Genomic DNA, 23077 nt, shown 5'->3' with positions numbered 1-23077 from the left:
TGAATATCTAAATTTGTTATTAGGTCAATAAAAAAGTCCAAATCAACTTTTGGTCCCTCAACTAGCGACAACTAATAAAAGAGTGTTAATTTCAAAAAATTGTGTAATTAAATCGAAAAAATTAATAGTTGAAGGTTGTGGATAATTAAATATACTTTACCTTAACTAAAAATTATCATTCCACTATTCATCTCCCTTAAAAAGAAATTAAAAATAAGGAAAATAAATATTAATTGTAGGGATCATTTTCCTCTTGAAAATAAAATTTCAAAAAGAAAATTAGATTGAGGAATTCTTGAAAAATATGAAAATTTTGGTCTTTGCAAAAACATAATATTTTATTAAAGAAAAGTCGTCACTGATCATTTTTGTTAAGTGTGATCATCTTTTATAAAAAGATTTTAAAAATCTTTTAAAAAGACAAATTTGAGGTATGCGTTGAATTCTAAAAAAAAAAGGTTTAGGAATCAATTACATATAGGGAAGATTAAAACACCTCTATAGCACTCAAAAATGATACATTGTTAATTACGCAGTTGCTAAAAAAATTTCAGAATTTAAAAAAATGAGAGCTAATATTAATCCCTTGAAATAGAACACTTATGAAACTTCTCTGCTAGGTGGAGTAGGAATAACGATGACGGTACAATAATTGTTGGAGAGTAATACCAACGACCACCCTAATTGGAAGAATCCACCCAAAGTAAAGCAAGGACTCTTTATAGAAAAGCCAGTCTATGTTAAAATATCATATAACTCCAAACACCCGTCTTAAATGCAATGTGATCCAGAAATGTTTAAGCTTTTATCCCCAAATCACTCACAAATAGGGGTAACTAATTATGGGAAATGTGTTAAAATTGAATATTTGTCTCATTCAAAAAATCTCATGTTAGAAAATTGGTGAGAAAATTCAACCCCCATAGTCAAGTAATTTCATAGTGGTTGAGAAATAAATAGTGAATCTTTAATTTTCTTTCATGATAGAAAATGACATTAAAAAAGTCAGCAAAGAACAAAAACACAGAAAATTATAAATAAAATGGCTACTCCAAATTCATAAAATTTATATTTTACGTCTGAAGTGCAATTTTAAAATTTCATCAAATTTAAAATTTTCCCACAGTTTTGAAAGCAAATATTGAAAGAAAGAACACAAATGCAAATTTGTATAGTCATTCTTTCCTATTATTTCATTTTTGCAATGATGAAATGTTTAAAATGATTCAAATCATAATTTTACACGATCCTCTCCATAAAAACTTTTACCTGAGATAAAAATAAAGTCTAATAATAAAAAAAACCCATCAATATGTATATGCTTTTTTTTTCTTTTCCTTTTTTTATTTTATTTATAAATGTTTGACATCCTAAAAATTGGGTTAAAAGAAATAGGGATAAAATTTAAAATTTTTTTTTCTCTTTTAAAGTATAAGGTAAGAGAGTTTGAAATAGTTGAGCATTGATTTTGGAAACTGCTTTTAAAAAGTGTTGTAGAAAACTATTTTTGAGAAGTTTAGTTTAAGATTTAAGTGTTTAATATTAATGTTAAAAAGTGCTTTTAAGAAATAAAACGTCAATATTAGACATGATATTATAAAGCAACAAATATGCATTTAAATAATATTAAAATTATTTAATATTATGATATTTTAGTAAGAATATAAAAAATAATTTATTATATATTTTTTAATATTTTAATATATAAAATATAAATTTTAAATATTTTTAAGCAACAAATATTAATTATTTATAAAATTTAATTAGAATATATAAATTATATTTTAAATATTTAAATATACCCATTAAATATTTGTAATTAAATATTAACATATTTGTATTATTTTATTTTAAAATATGTTTTTGGGGGATGAATTAGTAATTAAGCACTCAAAACTGCTTTTGGGTAAGAAAAGCTAATAATTTTAGCTTCTCCATTTGGCCAAATGTGCTTTTGAAAAGCCAAAATCTTAGCCAAAAGTTACTAGCTTAGAACCACTTTTCTCTCAAAAGTGTTTTTTAAGCCAAAACTGCTTCTTCACAGCAATGCTAAACAAGCCCTTAGTATGCCTTAAAATTTATTTGTGTTAAAAGATAATAATAATGAGCTTGTTGGTTAAGTGGTAAGGCCTTAGTCTACCTATAAGTCTCAAGTTCGTAACTCATTATGTGTATTCAACCAAAATATTTTTCTATTTTTATCCCACAAAAGTGTCAAATTTTCAAATTAGCCCAACCCAAATTTTTTTTTCCAATTTACTCCTTATTTTAAAATTTGTCCTATTTCTACAAAAGCACCTTCAAGCTCTTTTCTCTTCAAATCAACTCTCAAAGCAAAAAGGAGTCAAAGTTTTCAAAACTCAAATTTTTTTAATCTTAGCATCTCAAAACAAAAAATTCTAACTGCACCCTAAAATTTACTAATTTAACAAATTTGAACAAGTCGACTCGACTTGGCCGAGCCAACTCAACCTATATCATCTATTTCTATTGAGTTTTGCTCGACCCTACCCCAAAGACCTGTCAATGTTGTTAAAATTGAAATATTTAACTTGTTGGAGAAGACTAACTGTAGAAAAGTAAGTCAATGCTAAAGTGAGATGTAACTCCAAAAACCATCTTAAAATTGATTGCATACCCCAATTTGTAAAAACATGATTTTTTTTTTTGAATTTCTAGGTTTTTCTTAGCTTTTTTATATTATTTTGGAATTTTTGTAATCTTCTTATAATTTCTTAAAAAATAATATATTTGTAAAATTTTCTAAACTATAAATACCAATTAAGGAGAATGTGATAAAATTAGGGGTAAATGTGTATTTAAGCCAAAGAAAATAAAAGAATAATAATGAAATTCACCTTAAAGAATAATTACAAGGACTAGATGAATAATTTGACCTAAAACTTTGTTCAAATGATGTCATTAATATCTTACATCAGCTTTCTTAGAGAGATAAGATTAAATGAATTTGGGATAGCATGAAACTTGTATCTCTTTCCAATAATTTAACATCATTTCAATATTTTCATCCTGAAAAAGATCAAATGCAAATGATATGTTTTTTTTTTTCTGAATGAAAATGTTGAAATGGCATTAAATAATTCGAAAAAAGATACAAATTTTATGGTATCTCAAATTTTATCAAAGTATAAGGACAAATAGATTATTTCAACCTTCTTTTGTTTAAAATGCTTTTTACATTTATTAGATCACAATATTTTGTTAGTGCTTGTACTTTGACAACATTTAAAATTTAATCCTTGTACTTAAAAAAGTTAAATTTTAAGTTTTTTTTACTTTTCTAGTTTAAAAAACTTAGTCCTATCATTAGGATTGTAAGTATTTTCTATTAAAATCTGTAAACTTGGATATATACTGAGTAGACTGCCTTCATATAATGTTGCATATGATTGATAATAAAAAATCTATTAAGTTGAAATTTTTTAATGGAATTAAAAATGATTGGACTAGAATTTTTAAATTAAAAAAATAGGAGGATTGGATTTTTTTTTAACTTTTAAATTACAGGGACTAATAGCATATTTTAAACAATTTATTATTCTGAAAATAAAAGAATATATAGTAATTAATAAAATATATTTTTTAAGTTTTTTTAATGGATTATGTAGAGTAATGTGAAGAAAATTTAGGAGAAATTTTGAAAATTCGCTTCTTTTTACGTATTTCTAAAAGAAGAATACTTGACATTTATTTTGAAATTTCATCAAAACATTGTGTTGAATTTGTTTCTTCTATTTATGTCATATACTTTTATCATATTAATCTGATAATAAACAATAAGATTTATATGAATTGATTTATTTTTAATTTTTTAATTTCCATTAAAGTTTAAAAAGTAAATAATTCTAATTAGTTTTTTTTTAAATTTTGTTATTCAAATGGTTGAATATAATTAAAATATATTAATTTATATAATAATTTTTCAAGTTATAATTAAAGTATATGTACCATATTTAGTATACGATATAATTTTACTTCATATAATTAAAAAAACATTATTAAAACTAATAAATAATAAATATAATTAAAATATATCACTAATTTTTTGTTAATTCAAAAATAGTGCTAATAATTTTTTATCATCATTAAATCATCTGGACAAAATCTAAAAATCGATTTAGTGTTAATTCAATTTCATTTTTTCTTTTCTTGATACTTAATAAATTGATCTTCAAAGTTTGTAGATGATATATAATTAATATATATAATATATTAGATCATATAAATATATTATTTATAAATTTATTCATCAATTATAAATTTACTTATTATATAATTATTTGGAACTAAAGTACTTTTTTTGGTTTTTTTTAACGTGAATATCTATATTATTATTGAAGCTTTTGATTGAGTTGGTGTCATGAGTCAACCGGGCATCAACTCGGTTAGAGAAATTATAAAAATACCCTTTCATATTTAATATAAGTTATATTATTTGAGGGTACTTTAGTTTTTTTTTTTTAATTATGGTGATATTTGAATCCACATCAATACATAAAACCTTAAATTTATCAGTTAAATTTATGATGTCACAAATTAACTCGACACCAACTTAAGAATTGGCAACAACATCATCATAAATAACTGTATTCATTTAGTATTCTTAATTTGATGTATTCATATGTTTAAATTATGTTTTACTTACAATTTAATCTATTTTTATTTTAATATGGTAGATATGCCATGTGTTATTATTAAATAGTTTCAAATTATACATTTCATTATTTATCATAAGTTATTTTAAAACACAAATTTATGTTCTAAATACGTGGTTCTCATATATGTATGTGTATGATAAAGTTTCTAATAATAATTTAAGTATAAAGTAATTCAATATAAATTTTAAATTTTTATTATATATTTTTTAAAATAATATTTTTAATAGAATCAAAATTGTTATTTATAAGGATCCTAAATTTTCTTATGAAGTGAATTTATTTAACCAAATATTTTAGTAAAACCAAAATTCTTATCCATACATATGATAAATCTTAAAAGTAATAAAAAATATTTAAAATAAAGAATTCAATAATATAGAAAAAAAAAACAAAGACTATATAATTATCATTTCAAAAGTTTCTCAAAATCCATGCATTTATATATATTATAGATATATTTTTAATATAGTCCTTAATTTTTTTGCCCACTTTAGTACCTAATATTATCAAACATTCCTAGTGTAGTCTCTAACATTATCAGGTGTTCTTGTTTTAGTCCATTGGACGTTAAAAAAATAGATTGAGATATTCAACTAATTATAAATTGCCATGTGACATATGATGACATCATGATGGCATCATCATCTAAAAAAACCAAAAAAATCTTTAAAATTTCAAATAAAATTATAAAAAAATAACTACATTATAAATATATAATTGTTTTAAAAAATAAAAATTTGTTAATTTTTAAATTTGTAATAAATAATAAAATTATTAAAAATGGTTAGAAATTGTAAATATTGTAAAAAATTATAAAAAAATATTAGAAATTATAAAAGACGATAAAATTTTTTTAAAAAATTTAAAAACTAGTAAAAATTGTGTAACTTGAAAGAAAGTATATATTCGCTAATATTTTAAAAAAAAATTAAAAATTTGATATTAAAATTGTATATTGTGGTACAATCAATTTCTATAAAAAATATTTTAATAAATTTTTAATATTTTAAAATATATCAAAATTTAATACTTTACCAACTCCCCAATTCATAAATAGGAGAATAGTGCACTTCAACTAAGACTCAATCAACAATTCTTTAGAATAATTAAACATGCAACAATAGTTCTTAAGATATTGGTCTAGACACAAATAATTTATCTTGAAATAGTAAAACAATATTTGGAATAATTAAAAACATAGATATCAAGTTTATTTTATTTTTCAAAATGCCATACTAACACAAAAACTTTTTTACCAGTGTTAATAAATGAACCTAAAATTTTTAATTCAAAAAGTAGAGAGGCTAAATCACAAAAAATAAAAAATATAAAGATTAACTTTCAAATATACGAAAAACACAAAAATTTTGAGCAAATAATAATCTTTAAATTTTACACTATAATTTAATAAAAATAAATAATTAACCTAATAGGTCAAAATCATACCAGTATTAAAAACAATGACTTTAACATTTTTGTTTCCCAAATCATAACTAATTATTATTCAGTGTCAGTCTCATTTTTAAGATTGATTAGATGCCACATTCTCATGCCAAACTTTTATTTTTATTTTATTTCAAGTTTTACAATATTTTAAAAAATTATTAGTGTTTTATATGTTTTGTCTATAGAAATCACAAGGATTAATTACTACTCAAAACTTCTTATTATGTCTCAACTTTCTAATTGATTTCATCACATTTTTCCATACCAAAATTTTATTCTTAATTGATTTAAAGTTTTACAGTTTTTATTTTAATGTATTATATATTTTGTGAATTTGGTATTCAATGAATATGTATACTAAAAGATGCTATTTTACAGGTAATTTACCACCCATCACCAGTGCTCCAAAGCTTGAGATTCTTTTTTTGTGGGGAAACAAACTTAGCGGAAACATTCCCAACTCTATCTCAAATGCTTCCATGCTTAAGAAACTAGTGTTGTCACATAACTTATTCTCTGGTCCAGTCCCTAAAACACTTGGCAACTTAAGACACCTTGAACGGTTCCGAATCGTAAACAATAATTTCATCACAGGATCTGCTACTGATCATGAGTGGAGCTTTCTTTCTTCTTTGTCGAATTGCAGGCATTTGAGAAAAATAGAGGTTTCAGGAAATCCATTGAGTGGCGTTCTTCCTACTTATATCGGGAACCTTTCAAAATCCCTTCAATACTTTAATGCCCATAATTGTGAGCTTCAAGGCATTATTCCTATGGAAATAGGTAACTTAACCAACCTTTTGCTTTTATAACTTGGCTATAATAAATTAAGTGGATTGATTCCAGCATCAATAGGAGGAATGAGAAATCTCCAAGGTCTATTTCTTTCCTCTAATAAATTAGGAGGGCCTATCTCAGAAAGCCTCTGTGGTTTGGAGAGACTATACAACTTGAATTTAGGGTTGAATAAGCTGCATGGACCCATACCCTCTTGTTTGGGTAATATTACTTCTTTGGGATATCTTTACTTAAATTCCAACAAATTGAGTTCCGCAATACCTTCAAATTTGTGGAATCTTAAAGATATCTTAGAAATAGATTTATCATCAAACCATCTCTATTGACATGCTATTGATGTTGGACATTTGAGGACTCTACTGAAACTAAATTTATCAAGGAATCTTCTCACGGGCGATATCTTATCCACATTTGGGGTTCTTCAAACTTTGGTTTCATTAGATTTATCAAATAATATACTACATGGTCATATCCCTGAATCATTTGATGGGTTGATTAGTTTGGAATTCTTGGATTTATGCAATAACAATCTCTCCGGAGTCATTCCCAAATCTTTGGAAAAGCTTTTATATCTAAAGTATTTTAATGTGTCTTTCAATAGACTTCAAGGGGAAATTCCCAGCAAAGGATGTTTTTCAAACTTTTCTAGCACATCATTCATGAAGAATTATGCACTTTGTGGTCCACCTAGGTTGCTAGTCCCACCTTGCAAAAACGACATCCACAAAAACTCCCAAATGATTATACTGCATGCTTTCAGGTATGGTTTACCAACAGTTGGTACTGTCGTAGTACTAATAGTCTTAACTATTATGTATAGAAGATGCCAAAGGAGGAGTGCAACTCTACCAATTAAAGATGATTTGTTGTCTTTGAAAACACCGAGAAGAATTTCACATGCTGAACTTTCCCGAGCAACTAATGGATTTGAGGAAAGCAATATGCTTGGTTCAGGGAGTTTTGGATGTGTATATAAAGGGAGGCTTTCAGATGGAATGGAAGTTGCAATAAAAGTTTTCAATTTGCAAACAGAGGGAGCATTTAGGAGTTTTGACATTGAATGTGATGCTATGCGTAATATAGTTCATCGTAATATTGTGAACGTCATTACCTGTTGTTCAAGTGTTGACTTCAAAGCCTTGGTGCTAGATTACATGTCTAATGGAAACCTTGAGAAATGGTTACATTCTGAAAATTGTTTCCTTGATATCATACAAAGGGTCGACATAATGATAGATGTTGCGGTAGCTATAGAACACCTCCACAATGGACATCCAACACCTATAATTCATTGTGACATAAAACCAAGCAATATTTTACTAGATGAAGACATGGTTGCACATGTTGGAGATTTTGGCGTTGCCAAATTGTTGGGAGAGGGTGAAGTAATGAAGCAAACCATGACTCTTGCAACTACCGGGTATATGGCACCAGGTGAATTCTTTTTTTATTTTTGTACGATTATTTTCCTAATTTGCATTTTATATTTTTGTTTCATATGTATGTGGATATATATTTGAATAAGCATTTTAGAAATAATTGAGGGTGAATGATGTTCTAATTATACTTGAAATGCAGAATTTGGAACAGCAGGAATTGTTTCTATAAAATCTGACGTCTATAGTTATGGGATCGTCCTTATAGAAACTTTCACAAAGAAAAAGCCGACTGATAATGTTTTTGTTGAAGAAGAGACTATAAGGCATTGGATGGAAAGTTCATTGCCTAAAGGAGCGATAGAAATTGCAGATGTTGATTTATTAAGAAGAGAGGATGAGTACATTGTTGTTAAAGCAAATTGTATTACATCTATCATGGAGTTGGCTTTGAATTGTTCAGCTGAGTTACCAGAAGAAAGAAAAGATATGAAAGATGTTGTGGTTGAGCTGAAGAAAATCAAACAAAGGTTGCTAAACAACATCCAACATTTTTAACAGAGATGGTGAGTAATGAGTACACTTCTAATTATTAATTCACACTTAATTTTATCTTTAATTCACACTTGTGGTTATTCTGGAATTTTAATCATATATATAATATGTCGGTATTCGTAAAAATTAATAAACCATTTTTTTCTTTTGCTTTCACGTACTAGGCTCTCTTCAAAACCAAAATGGAAACCAATAAAATGCATTAAATTTCGACATCAAGTTATTTTCTTTGTTAGATTGGATTTTCATAGTTTCTTTTTTTATTTACGATATAAATTTATTTTCATCTTTTGCCAAAGGTTTTATTAGGGGCGAAGCCAGAAAATCTTTTTAGGGGTTGAAACTAAATTGTAATTTTTACGATGGTAAAAACGCAATTTCACCGTTTTAATAGCCTATATTTTTATATTTTTTAAAGGATTAAATCAAAGTTTTATCATTTTTGGGGGGGTCAAAGTACAATTTTACGTTTATTAATTTAAAATTTTAAAAATTTTAAAGGGCCTAAATGGAAACTTTTTAATTTTAAGGGGGGTTGGGACCCCTGCCAACTCTCCTAGGTACGACCCTATTAACAAAGCCCTCAACAAATGGTATTTTTCTCATGTTAAGGTTTTGTCTCTTGATTCCGCTAAGAGCCCTATAGGTTCATGTAGATGGTTGCAAGATAAAGGCTATTATGGGTGATCGTAGTTTATCCAATCAATGACATATAAGTTTTATCGGTTTTCAAGTATTTGCTAACTCTTTCTCTTTATTGTCTTCTAAATTTTTCAATTTAGAGACAAGTATAACACAATGGTCTTAATTGAGCTAGCTTGCCTCGTCAGGTAATTTGCTGCTTTCCAGTTATTTAGAGTTATTTGGAGTGTTTGGTATTTAATATTGTCATAGTTGAAAGTATCATTCATAATCTAATCTAATTGTGTTTTTGGCAAGTGGTTGTTCATCAAGGAAAACTAAAGGAAACTCCACATCTTTATTATCATGTTCTACAAAACAAAGGAACTTTTTTCTCGATGAAATTTGTATTGGGCTATCAATGTTTAATGGATTGTGTTGTTTTTCTAATGTAAGAGGGGATTTTGCCAATATTGCATGCAAAATCAAAGTAATATTTGCCAATGCTTAGCTTGATCGACTCTAATGCTGCTGTGGATTTGATTTGTCTTTACAGTATTTAGAGATTATTTTGTGAATGTTAAATTACTTTTGGACCTAATACCACCTATTCAAAAGATGAAATTCAGCAAGCCTATAAGTCATTTAATTACTTTTGGACCTCCCATGAAATTTTTATGTATGAAACATACAATATATGGCTTGAATTTCATAATTATATTATATATAATGAACCATTCGTTTCTTTTTCACCCTCTCCACCAAAATAACCATTAACATCATCAAAATCACCCGTATGATCCCAAAGGTCTCTTGGCTTGTCTAAACATGTTGCCAAATTGTTGGGAGAAGGTGATGTAATGAAGCAAACCATGACTCTTGCAACTATCGGGTATATGGCACCAGGTGAATTTTTTTATTTTTGTATGATTATTTTCTTGATTTGCATTTTATATTTTTGCTTCATGCGTCTGTGGATATATATTTGAATAAGCATTTTAGAAATAATTAAGGATTAATGATGCTCTAATTATACTTGAAATGCAGAATTTGGATCAACTGGAATTGTTTCTATAAAATGTGATGTATATAGTTATGGGATCATCCTTATAGAAACTTTCATAAAGAAAAAGCCAACTGATAATCTATTTGCTGAAGAAGTGACTATAAGGCATTGGATGGAATGTTCATTGCCGAAAGGAGCAATAGAAATTGCAGATGCTGATTTATTAAGAAAAGAGGATGAGTACTTTGTTGTTAAAGCAAATTGTATCTCAGCCATCATGGAGTTGGCTCTGAATTGTTCAGCTGAGTTACCAGAAGAAAGAAAAGACATGAAAGATGTTGTGGTTGAGCTAAAGAAAATCAAACAAAGGTTGCTAAACAACATCAACATGTTTAACAAATATGGTGAGTAATGAGTACGCTTGCGGTTATTAATTCACTCTTAATTTTACCATTAATTTAATAATTTTAATCTATTTTAGCATTATAATCATAGATATCTAATATGTCAATATTCGTTTCCATGAAGTTTGTTTTAAAAATCGTGGAAATTAATATACTAATTTTCTTTCTTTTGCTCCCATGTACTAGGCTCTATTCGGAATTCAGACTTCTTTTGCAAAATAAAGATGGAAACCAATAAAACGAGCAGCAGGCCTTACCATGATTTAGTTTTATGGTAGCTTTGGGGCATCAAGTTATTTTCTTTATTAGATTGGATTTTCTTAGTTTCTTACTTCATTTACAATATAATTGTGTTTCAATCTTTTGCTAAGGATTTTATTATTGGATTTTTAGTTGCTTTTCTTTAATTAATATGATATTTACTTTCATTAAAAAAAGTGTCCATTTAAATTTCATTTATTGCGTTGACGGAACTCTCAAAAGATGGTATTATTCTCGTGTTGAGATTTTGTCTCTTGTTTAACACCCCTCACCTGGTCCAATCACCGGACCTGAGCTATAACTACTACCACAGTATAGCTTGTACTTTTGCTAATATTAATCCCTTGAAATAAAACACTTATGAAACTTCTCTGCTAGGTGGAGTAGGAATAAGGATGACAGTACAATAATTGTTGGAGAGTAATACCAACGACCACCCAAAGTAAAGCAAGGACTCTTTATATGTTAAAATATCATATAACTCCAAACACCCGTCTTAAATGCAATGTGATCCAGAAATGTTTAAGCTTTTATCCCCAAATCACTCACAAATAGGGGTGACTAATTATGGGAAATGTGTTAAAATTGAATATTTGTCTCATTCAAAAAATCTCATGTTAGAAAATTGGTGAGAAAATTCTACACCCATTGTCAAGTAATTTCATAGCGGTTGAGAAATAAATAGTGAATCTTTAATTTTCTTTCATGATAGAAAATGACATTAAAAAATTCAGCAAAGAATAAAAACACAGAAAATTATAAATAAAATGGCTTGTCCATATTCATAAAATTTATAGTTTACTGAAGTGCAATTTTAAAATTTCATAAAATTTAAAAATTTCCCACATTTTTTAAAGCAAATATTGAAAAAAAGAACACAAATGCAAATTCATATAGTCATTCTTTTCTATTATCTCATTTTTGCAATGATGAAACGTTTAAAATTATTCAGGTCATTATTTTACATGATCCTCTCCATAAATACTTTTACCTGGGAAAAAAAATAAAGTCTAATCATGAAAAAACCCATCAATATGTATATGCTTTTTTTTTCTTTTTTTCTTATTTTATTTATAAATATATGGCCTCCTAAAAATGGGGTTAAAAGAAATAGGGATAAATTTTAATTTTTTCTTTTCTTTTAAAGTATAAGGTAAGAGAGTTTGAGATAGTTGAGCATTGATTTTGGAAAGTGCTTTTAAAAAGTGCTAGAGAAAAGTGCATTTGAGAAGTTTAGTTTAAGATTTAAGTGTTTAGTATTAATATCAAAAAGTGCTTTTGAAAAATAAAACGTCAATTTTAGACATGATATTAAAAGCAACAAATATGCATTTTAATAATAATAATAAAATTAATTAATATTATGATATTTTAGTAAAAATATAAAAAATAATTTATTATAATTTGTTGTTAATATTTTAATATATGAAATATAAATTTTAAATGTTTTTAAGCAACAAATATTAATTATTTATAAAATTTAATTAGAATATATAAACTATATTTTGAATATTTAAATAAAATAGGCTTAGGCAAAAAAATAATGTTCATTTTAAAAATGGGTCAGGCCTTGGGTAAGACATTTTTGCCTGAGCCCGGCCTGAATTCACTAAATGCCAAAAAAAAATTTGCTATTTTTTTTGTTATTTTAATGATATTTTCTTATTGCTTTCTCCCTATTTTGCTACTATTTCACTATTATATTACTACTATTTTGTTGTCATTGTTTGGATATTATATAACACTTGTTTTATTATTAATTTTGTTATTATTTTAAAGATTTTTTTCTTGTTAAGTTGCATCTATCTTAGTATTATTTAAGTATACATATTGTTTAAAATTTATTTTCAATTTGCTCAAAAATATTTATTTTTATGTTTTTAATATTTTTGATATATTATATATATTTAAAAATTATGTAAAAATGAAATAATATAAAAAAATTAATATGGGTGGACCGAATTGGGTCCAAATTTTAATATTTTTATCCGGACTGAATTTGAGTAAATTTTTAGGCTCATTTTCATGCCAAGCCTAAACCTAACAAATACGCTTAAATTTTTACTTGACCTGACCCGAACCTAGCCAGCCCATTATTACCTCTATAAGATACTAAAGAAGCATAATTAAATTTACCCATTTGTTTATATTTATGGTTATTGTAACTAAAGAAGCGGTTGCACTTTTCCGTGCGACTTCTACTCACGGGATTGTTGACCTTTACAATGTGAACAAGAAAAACACAAAACAACCAACAGATACAAAACGTACGACTAACTTGGGTGTTATCGCAAGTTTTCGAACGATTTTCGCAAGGAAAACTGTAAGAAAACCAAACTCTGATTCTACATAACATATGAATTTCTTCCTCTGTTTTTATTCACGCATTTTCTACTATAAAAGGCCGATGTGGTAGTTGACGGTAGTTTCCCACCGTCTCTACATCCAATGTAAACGACATCATTGATTTCTGTGGAGGTGTTTCAGCAACAAGTAAGATGAGCCCAAGTATTTTCGAGGCGATCTATATCACGTTCTATGCTTCACTGAGTGTCGGATATTGAAGTGGAGGGATGCAACAAAGGATGCTGTAGGCATCAATTTCAAGGTGGATTTCACCGTAGAACATTTGAAGAAAATTGCTTGCGCTTACATCGGTTTAATGGAGTGTCGAAAGCTGGATAATAAGGCTTTGAGGATATCCAATTGAGTCTGAGTTGAATCCTGGGAAAGAAGAGCATACTAAGATATGTGAACGGTCCAAGGTGTTTATGGATGCTGTAGAAGAGTTTAGAAGCTTGGTCAAGCTCGGTCTAGCTCTATCAACTTTCACTTTTAATGTTTGAGGTCAATTTACCTTATTAAAATGAGCATAATTAGCAACAAAAACTCAAAAACTCGATTGGACTTGATAGCTACTCAAATCAAAGTATTAGGGTACTCGAATTTCATTTGTTAGCTCTAGCTCAATGTTGATCTGGCCAGGTCTTTTGAACATACCAGAGCTGACAGGCTTATCGTTGAACTCTTCTGCAGCATCTATAAACACCTTGGACTGCTCGTATATCTTTGCATGCTCCTCTTTCGCAGTACTCAACGCAGCCTCTAACTTGGATATCCTCAAACCCGCACTATCCAGCTTTTGACGTTCCATTAAACCGATGTATGCACAAGCAATTTTCTTCAAATGTTCCATGGCGAAATCCACCTTGAAATTGATGCGTAAAGCATCTTTGATTGCATCCCTCCACTTCAATATCAGATCCTCGGTGACGTGCTCCAGTCGTAGATTGCTCATCTCTTTGACAGAAGCACAGAACATGATATAAACGATCTCGGCAATACTTGTGTTCATCTTACTTGTTTCTCAAACATCACCGTAGACTTCGATAATGTTGTTCACAATCGGATGCAGGGCCGGTGGGAAACTATATTTTCCTACTGATATGCGCTCACCATGTAAGCCGGTGAAGTCAGAGAACTTCACTCTGCTCTCGTCATCAGCTTCAAGTTTCATAAGAATGTCAGTTATGGCTGCTTCATTATTACTGCATGTTTCAACTTCAGAACCCGTCTGATTATTTTCTATACCGTCATTACCATCAACTACATTTACAGGAACTGTTCCCTGTAGATTTTGTATCTCATTCATCTCCAAGTTGCAGAGCCGAGACAATGAATTATGAGGGAAAACAAATCAGGATTCCAGAATTTGAATCTTAATGAGAAAATATGGTTTAATCCAAGGTATCGAAATCCAAACATAAATTCCAGTTCAAGCATTAGATTTTTCAAACATGTAGAACAATTAATATGCCATACCTTGCCAACAGCTTCAGAGTTTGTTCCATGGACAGTAACAGTATGAGGGTGAAGCTGCTTGCCGGTTGACTGGGTAATGTAACCATCCTGTCTCTGTTGAGCTGCTGCTTGGAATTGCGCATTAGAGAGTGGCAATCCAAGTTGTGCTGTCAACTGTCCATTCTCATCGTTGAGCCGTTGAATTTCCTCTTTCAAGCGTTTAATCTCCCCAATCTGTTCATCTGCTTTTACCTACACCGCAGAATGTTAATATCAAACAAGACAAATCTAAGAAATCAATTTACATAATTTGGTCACCACTTGACCATTCTAGTTAAAATACAATCATATCAATATGATGGGTTGAAAAGGGCATTTAAAGTAAACATTTTGATTATAACTAATTCCATTAGAGGCTATATTCTAGAGAGAGAGAAAAACAATTGGATTATCTTATACCTTGCGCTTTTGCCTATACTTGTAATCACTTCGTCTTTTGTTTTCTTTTCTTTGAGCTGGAGTGAGTGTAGATCGAGTCCCACCTTCTGATACTGTTTGATATGAAGCTTTGGATGTTTCTCCTTGATTGAATTGATGGTGTTGGTCTAGCAGAGGCTGATTCGTTGGTCCATAGTCTACAGCAGAGAAGTCGATGTTGTCCTGTACTAACCAATTGTCTCTGCCAAGCAGCTCCGGCCATCCATCTACTACGCCCCAAGAATCAGTTTGGTGTGGAAGTTGTGGCTCGTTGGGTATGTTTGAGCCAAAAAATGAATTAGATCCATCTGATGAATAACCCTCCATGTTTACCCAGATGTAGAACCTTTATTTGAACGGCCAAAACAAAGTAACAATTCTAGAATTCAACCAGATTTCTGCAATAAAAAAGAAAAAAACATATACAGGAGGAACGCAAGAGATGTAATCAGAGGTGGACAGTAAGAGTTTGAAGTCTCTGATTGTATGGAGTTAGATTATTTATTTATTGACATATTTGCTTAAGGTGGTCTCGTGGTTGAAAAACTTCAATCGCTCGACAACTCCCGACCTATTCCTACATTTTCTTATATTCTGTGTTGGCTGTTATTCGTTGGACACCGTAAGCCAACGAACAATCACGCCTGTAGAAGTAGTCCGAATTTGTAAAAGCTTACAATGTTTTATTTTGGGTAAACTTTCCTTATAGTCACCCAAATTTTAAGGTATTTTTGTATTGGTCACAAAAAAAAATTATTATTATTTTAGTCACTCCCATTAGATCAATTGCAATTTATAGTCATCCTACTATTAAAATACCTTTGATCACAAAATGAAATATCGGAATAATAACAAATTTAGTCTTCAGCATTCACCCATTTTGTTTATTTAGTTTTTTTTTTAATTCAACAAATTCAACCTTCAACATTTATACATGGTGTAAATTTGATTTTAATTCTAAAAGAAAAATTATAAATAAAAATTTATCAAATTTTCAAAAATATTATAAAACATTCAAAAAAATTATAAAATTTACTGAAATTGATAAATTTTACTATATTATTTAAAATATATATACTGTAGAGATAATTAAAATATATATTGTTAATTTAGTCTTAATTCCTAAAAGATCAACCTTGAATGCTTTAAATTATTTATGGGTATATGATTTTTGTCCATGTTTCGATTTTATTAGTAAAAACACTTCTATGTGCCTCTTAATCTTGATATAGAGCAAATTGGTTCCTCTAAAAAAATGGAGCAAATTATCTCTGATAATTTAAAAAATGAGCATCTAAGGACAATTAATCACGTTGATACTGAAATAATGCCAAGCGAGGGTGCGAATAGGTTTCGGCTTACTGTTGAATCAGGATGTTACAATCAGCACCTACGATAATTTTATATCAAAAATTAGTAGCTAAAACAATTAATAACTCCTTAGAATAATCGGCCAAATCAGCATATTTAAACAAAATTAATACGGCACTAAATCTCACTAGCTTCCACACTTACACTACCCGTTAACTATTTCGAAATCATTGAACGAAGAGAATCGAATACACCTGAAAACGACACAATTAAATATTGATTAGAGGAGTGGAACAACAATTTTTATTTTCTGGAAAGATACGGCTAAAGAGAGAAAAACAGCAACCCCAAAGTGGTGTTTAAAATGGCGACACATTACCATGGATGGCACACACGAGGGCTGCTTTGGGCGGCACAAGCAGGGAAATTTAAGGGCTGATTAGGGATAGTATAAGGCTTGAAAAAAATAAAGGAAAAGAGGGTTGGAAATAGTAGTACAAGTCAGCATTTCAAAAGCATAAATAGACAATGTTAGAAGAATAGAGATTGTTAACATAGGATTTGTTAGTTTGTTATCATTCAGTTGATTAGTCTGGTATAGTTGGTTAGGAGCAGTTACTCATATTGAAGTATATAAACATTGATAGTGTATTGATTAAAGTAGATAATAATACTAAGCAATTTCTCAGAAAAAATTCTCTCTCTAAAATCTATTCTTGTAATAGTGTAGTACCTAACATTGTGAAAATTATGTCAATGGAGTAAATCTGGTTCAGTGGATAGGTGTTATGCTTGTGTGTGTGAGGTTCTAGGTTTAAATCTTTCCTTTGAATTTTTGTCATCTTTGGTCTTAACCTCTATCCCTGATCATCTGACATAAATAATATTTTCATTCAATTAATTTCAAGGATGAGCCTACTAATTTAGTGGTAAGGCTTCAAATTACCCTAAGGTTTCGTGTTCAAGACCCCGTGTGTGCAAAGTAGAAGTATTTTTATTTCCTTACCCTATGCCGCCCATGTAGTGGTATTTGGGTTGAATTTAAACTCTAAGGGAATCTGTTTAGAGGGTAATCAGATTTAATGGGTTGAGTGGTGAGTTACTTTTTATTTACCCAAAATCTCTCCACAAACTGTCGTCACTTTCCCACTCCTTCTCTTTGCCGTTTCATTGTTTTTTTTTCCAATCTCCCTATTCTTGATTTTTCGCCATTTTTGCTCCAATAAGTCTTTGTTAATATTTTTTTTATAACAACCTTTGTTCCATCTTTAGTTGCCTTTTGGTTTCAATTTAACCTTGCGAAGGTCGGTGTCATTAGTGGTTTTTGAGCAATCTTGACGGTTGGTGGTAAGGAATATGTGAAAAGATTCGTACTTTGTTGAGTTTCACGATTTTGGGGTTAATTTGTTTCCTTCTTTGTGTGACGCGATTTTGATTACTCTGAAATCTTTGGTTTAGGTGACGTTTCTGTAACAAATAGTCTTCCGGTGAATTGAGAGATTTTTAGTACTGCTGCTACTATTCTGGGTTAGTAGTCAGATGCCAAAAGGTTGATTCCTGGTTTGATAAGGTTTATTGGTAGCAGTTTTGGTTGTTTAACGATTTAGTTTTGGGTTTCATTACTAATTTGAGTGGGTTGAATATGGATTTTAGGTTTTGGAATTCTTGCCATGATTTTGCTTCGGAAAATAGTAAGCTGTATATCCAAAAACTCAAAAAATAATGAACTGCTGAAAGTCGAAAATTGGACTGTCGACGCCATACGGCCTAGGTTAATTGGGCCATGTTGGCCCATTTTCTAAAAATTTTCGTTTAGGCCCGTTTTGATTCGTGAGTCATGTTTAGCCATTTTGTAGGGTTCGTACTGTGTAAAACTGACTTTGAAAATGTAACGTCTGATAATTTGACATTGTAGGTGATATGAATAAGGTATGTGAAATTCGTGTGCATGAACTGTTTTCTAATGAATCTGGTAGCGTGATTTGTATTGTTATGTTTGTATATGGGTATGAGGTTTGGTTACGTTATTTTTATGTTTCTGATTCTGCTATGTGATCATGCATGTGACTTTATAGCATACCAACTTGCTTTTGTTGAATTTGTGAGAATGCCATGCTTTCTAAGTTCTGTTATGGTACGACTACATGTCTTACATGCTTGTCGTTTTGATTATGTAAATGCATGCCATGTCACATTGCATGGGGTTGGGATAATATGAAAGGGAGGAATTTTTGGCAGTTTAATGGTTTGCACTATCTGTTGGTTTATCCACATATTTTTATTTGGCAGCTTGGATACAATATAGTGGTTTCACCACATATTTTTGTTTCGGTAGCTGAGTTGCAATTCAATGGCATGACCACAAATATCTGATCTAACAGTTTAATTGCGTATTGATAAGCCATCGTTGTCGGGCATCTCATGGTGGCGAGTCATCGTTTTTGGGCAACCTGGGATGAATTAATTTAGTAACAAAACACATTTGGAAGAACAAAATTTTCTACGTACTGATGTAACTTTCTAGATTTGACCATAGCGTCTAGGCTGGATTTGGGATTGTTACAGATTTGTTGAAAATTAATTGCTAATATTATTAATTTACTGTGAAATTTTCATCAAATCACTTCCATAAAACCTACATTAAACACTAGAAAGTTAACATTGTTAACTTTAGATACCAAGATGTATAACTTTTATCAAATATAAATATCTCATTAAACAAGAAAATAATACAAGTACTACATTTAAAAAATATCAAATGACTTATTAAGCAATTTTAGATTTATCTCACTCACTCTCTTTCTTTCTTTTTTAATTTTGAAGGATCATTTTTTTTAATTATTTCTTATTGTTTCATATTTGCATGCTACTTGCATGTCAGGGTAAATCATCTTTGGTAAGGCAAACTTTTGTTCGGAAAATTAACTTTAAACAATACTGCAGGAAAAGAAAAATTGGATGTCACTTAAAAATCCAGTGGTTTTTGGGACTACTTAAAATCATCTTTAGAAACTTTAAAATCATCCTCAAAGGATTTAGGAAGCCTAACAATGATGTGTTTAAACTTGAAAATAGAAATATAAAAAATTCTTTTTTATTAAAAATATGTAATACAAATGATTAAATACTAATTGAATTGATTTATTATTAGTTAATATACTAAAATAAATATGATTATAAAAGAAATTGAATAAGAAAAGAGATAAAGTACCAATTTGGCATTGGTGGGATACACTTTTAAACCAATTGTGAAAAAGTCAGTGAAGGACTGAAGTGTAACCCCAAAATTAATATATTTTATTATAAATATATATAGAAACTTCAATATAAATATATTTATTATTTATTATTTATTATTTTTAAATTAAATTAAATTTGAATACAATTTTCAAAATTGTTCATGTCATAACCTTACTTAACCCGGCTCATAAATACATTTATTTACGGAAAAGTCTGTCAATAGCTTAAGTGAAATTAATATTTCAACGACCCGTACGTCTAAAATTGAATGTGTAATAGCAAATTTATTGTCGACGTGGTATTGTTTTTGAAACAGTTTATTAATGAAATGGATGAAAGAAAATTATGTGATCCTAAATGCAATTGGATTAAATGTCACCAAGAAATGTACAAGTTTTTGTGCCCACCGTGGAAAAGTTAGATTAAAATAGAATAAATTGAATGGTTAGATAATTATTTTTATACTGTGAGTAAAATTTTAAAGTTAAATGATTAAAATATAAATACACTTATAGTTGAGTGATTATTTATATATTTTCACTAATTTTCATTTTAAAAAAAAGTAGAGAGGAGATTGTTAGTGGTGCCAATGGTCGGGTGAGTTGAAGATGGTGATGTGTCATGTATGATGGTGTGTATTGCTAAGAGTGAGAGAGGGTCCAATTGTTTTTTGATAGGATTTGTTGAATTTTTTAAATTTAGCATTAAATTGATAGAATAAGTAAACTTTAAATATCTAAATTTTTTATTAGGTCAACAAAAAAGTCCGAATCAACTTGTCGTCCCTCAACTAGCGACAACTAATAAAAGAGTGTTAATTTCAAAAAATTGTGTAATTAAATCGAAAAAATTAATAGCTGAAAGTTATGCATAATTAAATTTACTTTACCTTAACTAAAAATTATCATTCCACTATTCATCTCCCTTAAAAAAACATTAAAAATGGAGAAAATAAATATGAATTGTAGGGATCATTTTCCTCTGGAAAATAAAAATTCAAAAAGAAAATTAGATTGAGGAATTCTTGAAAAATATGAAAATTTTGGTCTTTGCAAAAACATAATATTTTATTAAAGAAAAGTCGTGACTGATATTTTTGTTAAGTGTGATCATCTTTTATAAAGAGATTTTAAAAATCTTTTAAAAAGACAAATTTAAGGTATGTGTTGAATTTTAAAGAAAAAAAAAAGTTCAGGAGTCGATTACACATAGGGAAGGTTAAAACACCCTTATAACACCCAAAATTGATACATTCTTAATTACGCAGTTGTCAAAAAAATTTCAGAATTTAAAAAAGAAAGATCTAATATTAATCCCTTGAAATAAAACACTTATTTTTCGAGTGAATTAAAATTTGTATAATAATTTTCAGTATCTCCTCATATCCATGAAAATAAAATAAAAAATATATTAAAAAGGAAAAAAGGATATCTTCGAATGAAACTTCTCTGCTAGGTGGAGTAGGAATAAGGATGACAGTACAATAATTGTTGGAGAGTAATACCAACGACCACCCAAAGTAAAGCAAGGACTCTTTATATGTTAAAATATCATATAACTCCAAACACCCATCTTAAATGCAATGTGATCCAGAAATGTTTAAGCTTTTATCCCCAAATCACTCACAAATAGGGGTGACTCATTATGGGAAATGTGTTAAAATTGAATATTTGTCTCATTCAAAAAATCTCATGTTAGAAAATTGGTGAGAAAATTCTACCCCCATAGTCAAGTAATTTCATAGTGGTTGAGAAATAAATAGTGAATCTTTAATTTTCTTTCACGATAGAAAATGACATTAAAAAAGTCAGCAAAGAAGAAAAACACAGAAAATTATAAATAAAATGGCTAGTCCATATTCATAAAATTTGTATTTTAAAGAAGTGCAATTTTAAAATTTCATCAAATTTAAAATTTTCCCACATTTTTGAAAGCAAATATTGAAAAAAAGAACACAAATGCAAATTCATATAGTCATTCTTTTCTATTATCTCATTTTTGCAATGATGAAATGTTTAAAATTATTCAGATCACAATTTTACATGATCCTCTCCATAAATACTTTTACCTGCTATAAAAATAAAGTCTAATAATGAAAAAAACCCATCAATATGTATATGCTTTTTTTTCCTTTTTCTTATTTTATTTATAAATGTTTAACATCCTAAAAATTGGGTTAAAAGAAATAGCTAGGGATAAAATTTAAAATCTTTTTTTCTCTTTTAAAGTATAAGGTAAGAGAGTTTGAGATAGTTGAGTATTGATTTTGAAAAGTGCTTTTAAAAAGTGTTGTAGAAAAGTATCTTTGAGAAGTTTAGTTTAAGATTTAAGTGTTTAGTATTAATGTCAAAAAGTACTTTTGAGAAATAAAACGTCAATTTTAGACATGATATTATAAAGTAACAAATATGCATTTAAATAATATTAAAATTAATTAATATTATGATATTTTAGTAAGAATATAAAAAATAATTTATTATAATTTTTTGTTAATATTTTAATAAATAAAATATAAATTTTAAATATTTTTAAGCAACAAATATTAATTATTTATAAAATTTAATTAGAATATATAAATTATATTTTAAATATTTAAATATAACCATTAAATATTTGTAATTAAATATTAACATATTTGTATTATTTTATTTTAAAATGTGTTCTTGGAGGGATGAATTAGTAATTAAGCACTCAAAAGTGCTTTTGGGTAAGAAAAGCTAAAAATTTTAGCTTCTCCATTAGGCCAAAAGTGCTTTTGAAAAGCCAAAATCTTAGTAAAAAGTTACTAGCTTAGAACAACTTTTCTCTGAAAAGTGTTTTTTAAGCCAAAAGTGCTTCTTCACAGCAATGCTAAACAAGCCCTTAGTATGCCTTAAAATTTATTTGTGTTAAAAGATAATAATAATGAACTTGTTAGTTTAGTGGTAAGGCCTTAGTCTACCTATAGGTCTCAAGTTCGTAACTCCTTGTGTGTATTCAACCAAAATATTTTTCTATTTTTATCCCACAAAAGTGTCAAATTTTTAAATTAGCCCAACCCAAAAACTTTTTTTCCAATTTAGTCCTTATTTTAAAATTTGTCCTAATTCTACAAAAGCACCT

At 28.5% G+C, this 23077-nt stretch overlaps 2 protein-coding genes across 2 annotated transcripts; one reads left to right on the top strand and one right to left on the bottom strand.

Moving 5' to 3' along the window:
• Window positions 1-6605: 6605 nt before the first annotated feature.
• Window positions 6606-8476, top strand: LOC121217230 (receptor kinase-like protein Xa21). The gene is made up of 2 exons (XM_041092756.1): window positions 6606-8357; window positions 8457-8476. Exons 1-2 carry the CDS (start codon window positions 7583-7585, stop codon window positions 8474-8476), a joined length of 795 nt encoding a protein of 264 aa, XP_040948690.1. The 5' UTR covers window positions 6606-7582.
• Window positions 8477-13306: 4830 nt separating this feature from the next.
• Window positions 13307-17386, bottom strand: LOC121216818 (uncharacterized). The gene is made up of 3 exons (XM_041092234.1): window positions 15407-17386; window positions 14969-15199; window positions 13307-14798 (listed from the first exon to the last, which is right to left on the bottom strand). Exons 1-3 carry the CDS (start codon window positions 15749-15751, stop codon window positions 14514-14516), a joined length of 861 nt encoding a protein of 286 aa, XP_040948168.1. The 5' UTR covers window positions 15752-17386; the 3' UTR covers window positions 13307-14513.
• Between the last annotated feature and the right edge of the window lie 5691 nt (window positions 17387-23077).

Source organism: Gossypium hirsutum, chromosome D05 (genome assembly GCF_007990345.1).
Source record: "Gossypium hirsutum isolate 1008001.06 chromosome D05, Gossypium_hirsutum_v2.1, whole genome shotgun sequence".
Classification (NCBI taxonomy): Eukaryota; Viridiplantae; Streptophyta; class Magnoliopsida; order Malvales; family Malvaceae; genus Gossypium; species Gossypium hirsutum.
This window is presented reverse-complemented; position numbering and strand designations above follow the sequence as displayed.

Excerpts from the sequence above, each read along its gene's own strand:
- LOC121216818 (XM_041092234.1), bottom strand. The coding sequence starts at position 15,751 with ATGGAGGGTTATTCATCAGATGGATCTAATTCATTTTTTGGCTCAAAC. Across the intron at positions 15,200-15,406 it reads AGTATAGGCAAAAGCGCAAG|GTAAAAGCAGATGAACAGAT; the intron begins GTATAAGATAAT and ends TCTGCGGTGTAG. Across the intron at positions 14,799-14,968 it reads ACTCTGAAGCTGTTGGCAAG|ATGAATGAGATACAAAATCT; the intron begins GTATGGCATATT and ends TGCAACTTGGAG.
- LOC121217230 (XM_041092756.1), top strand. The coding sequence starts at position 7,583 with ATGAAGAATTATGCACTTTGTGGTCCACCTAGGTTGCTAGTCCCACCT. Across the intron at positions 8,358-8,456 it reads TACCGGGTATATGGCACCAG|AAATAATTGAGGGTGAATGA; the intron begins GTGAATTCTTTT and ends TAAGCATTTTAG.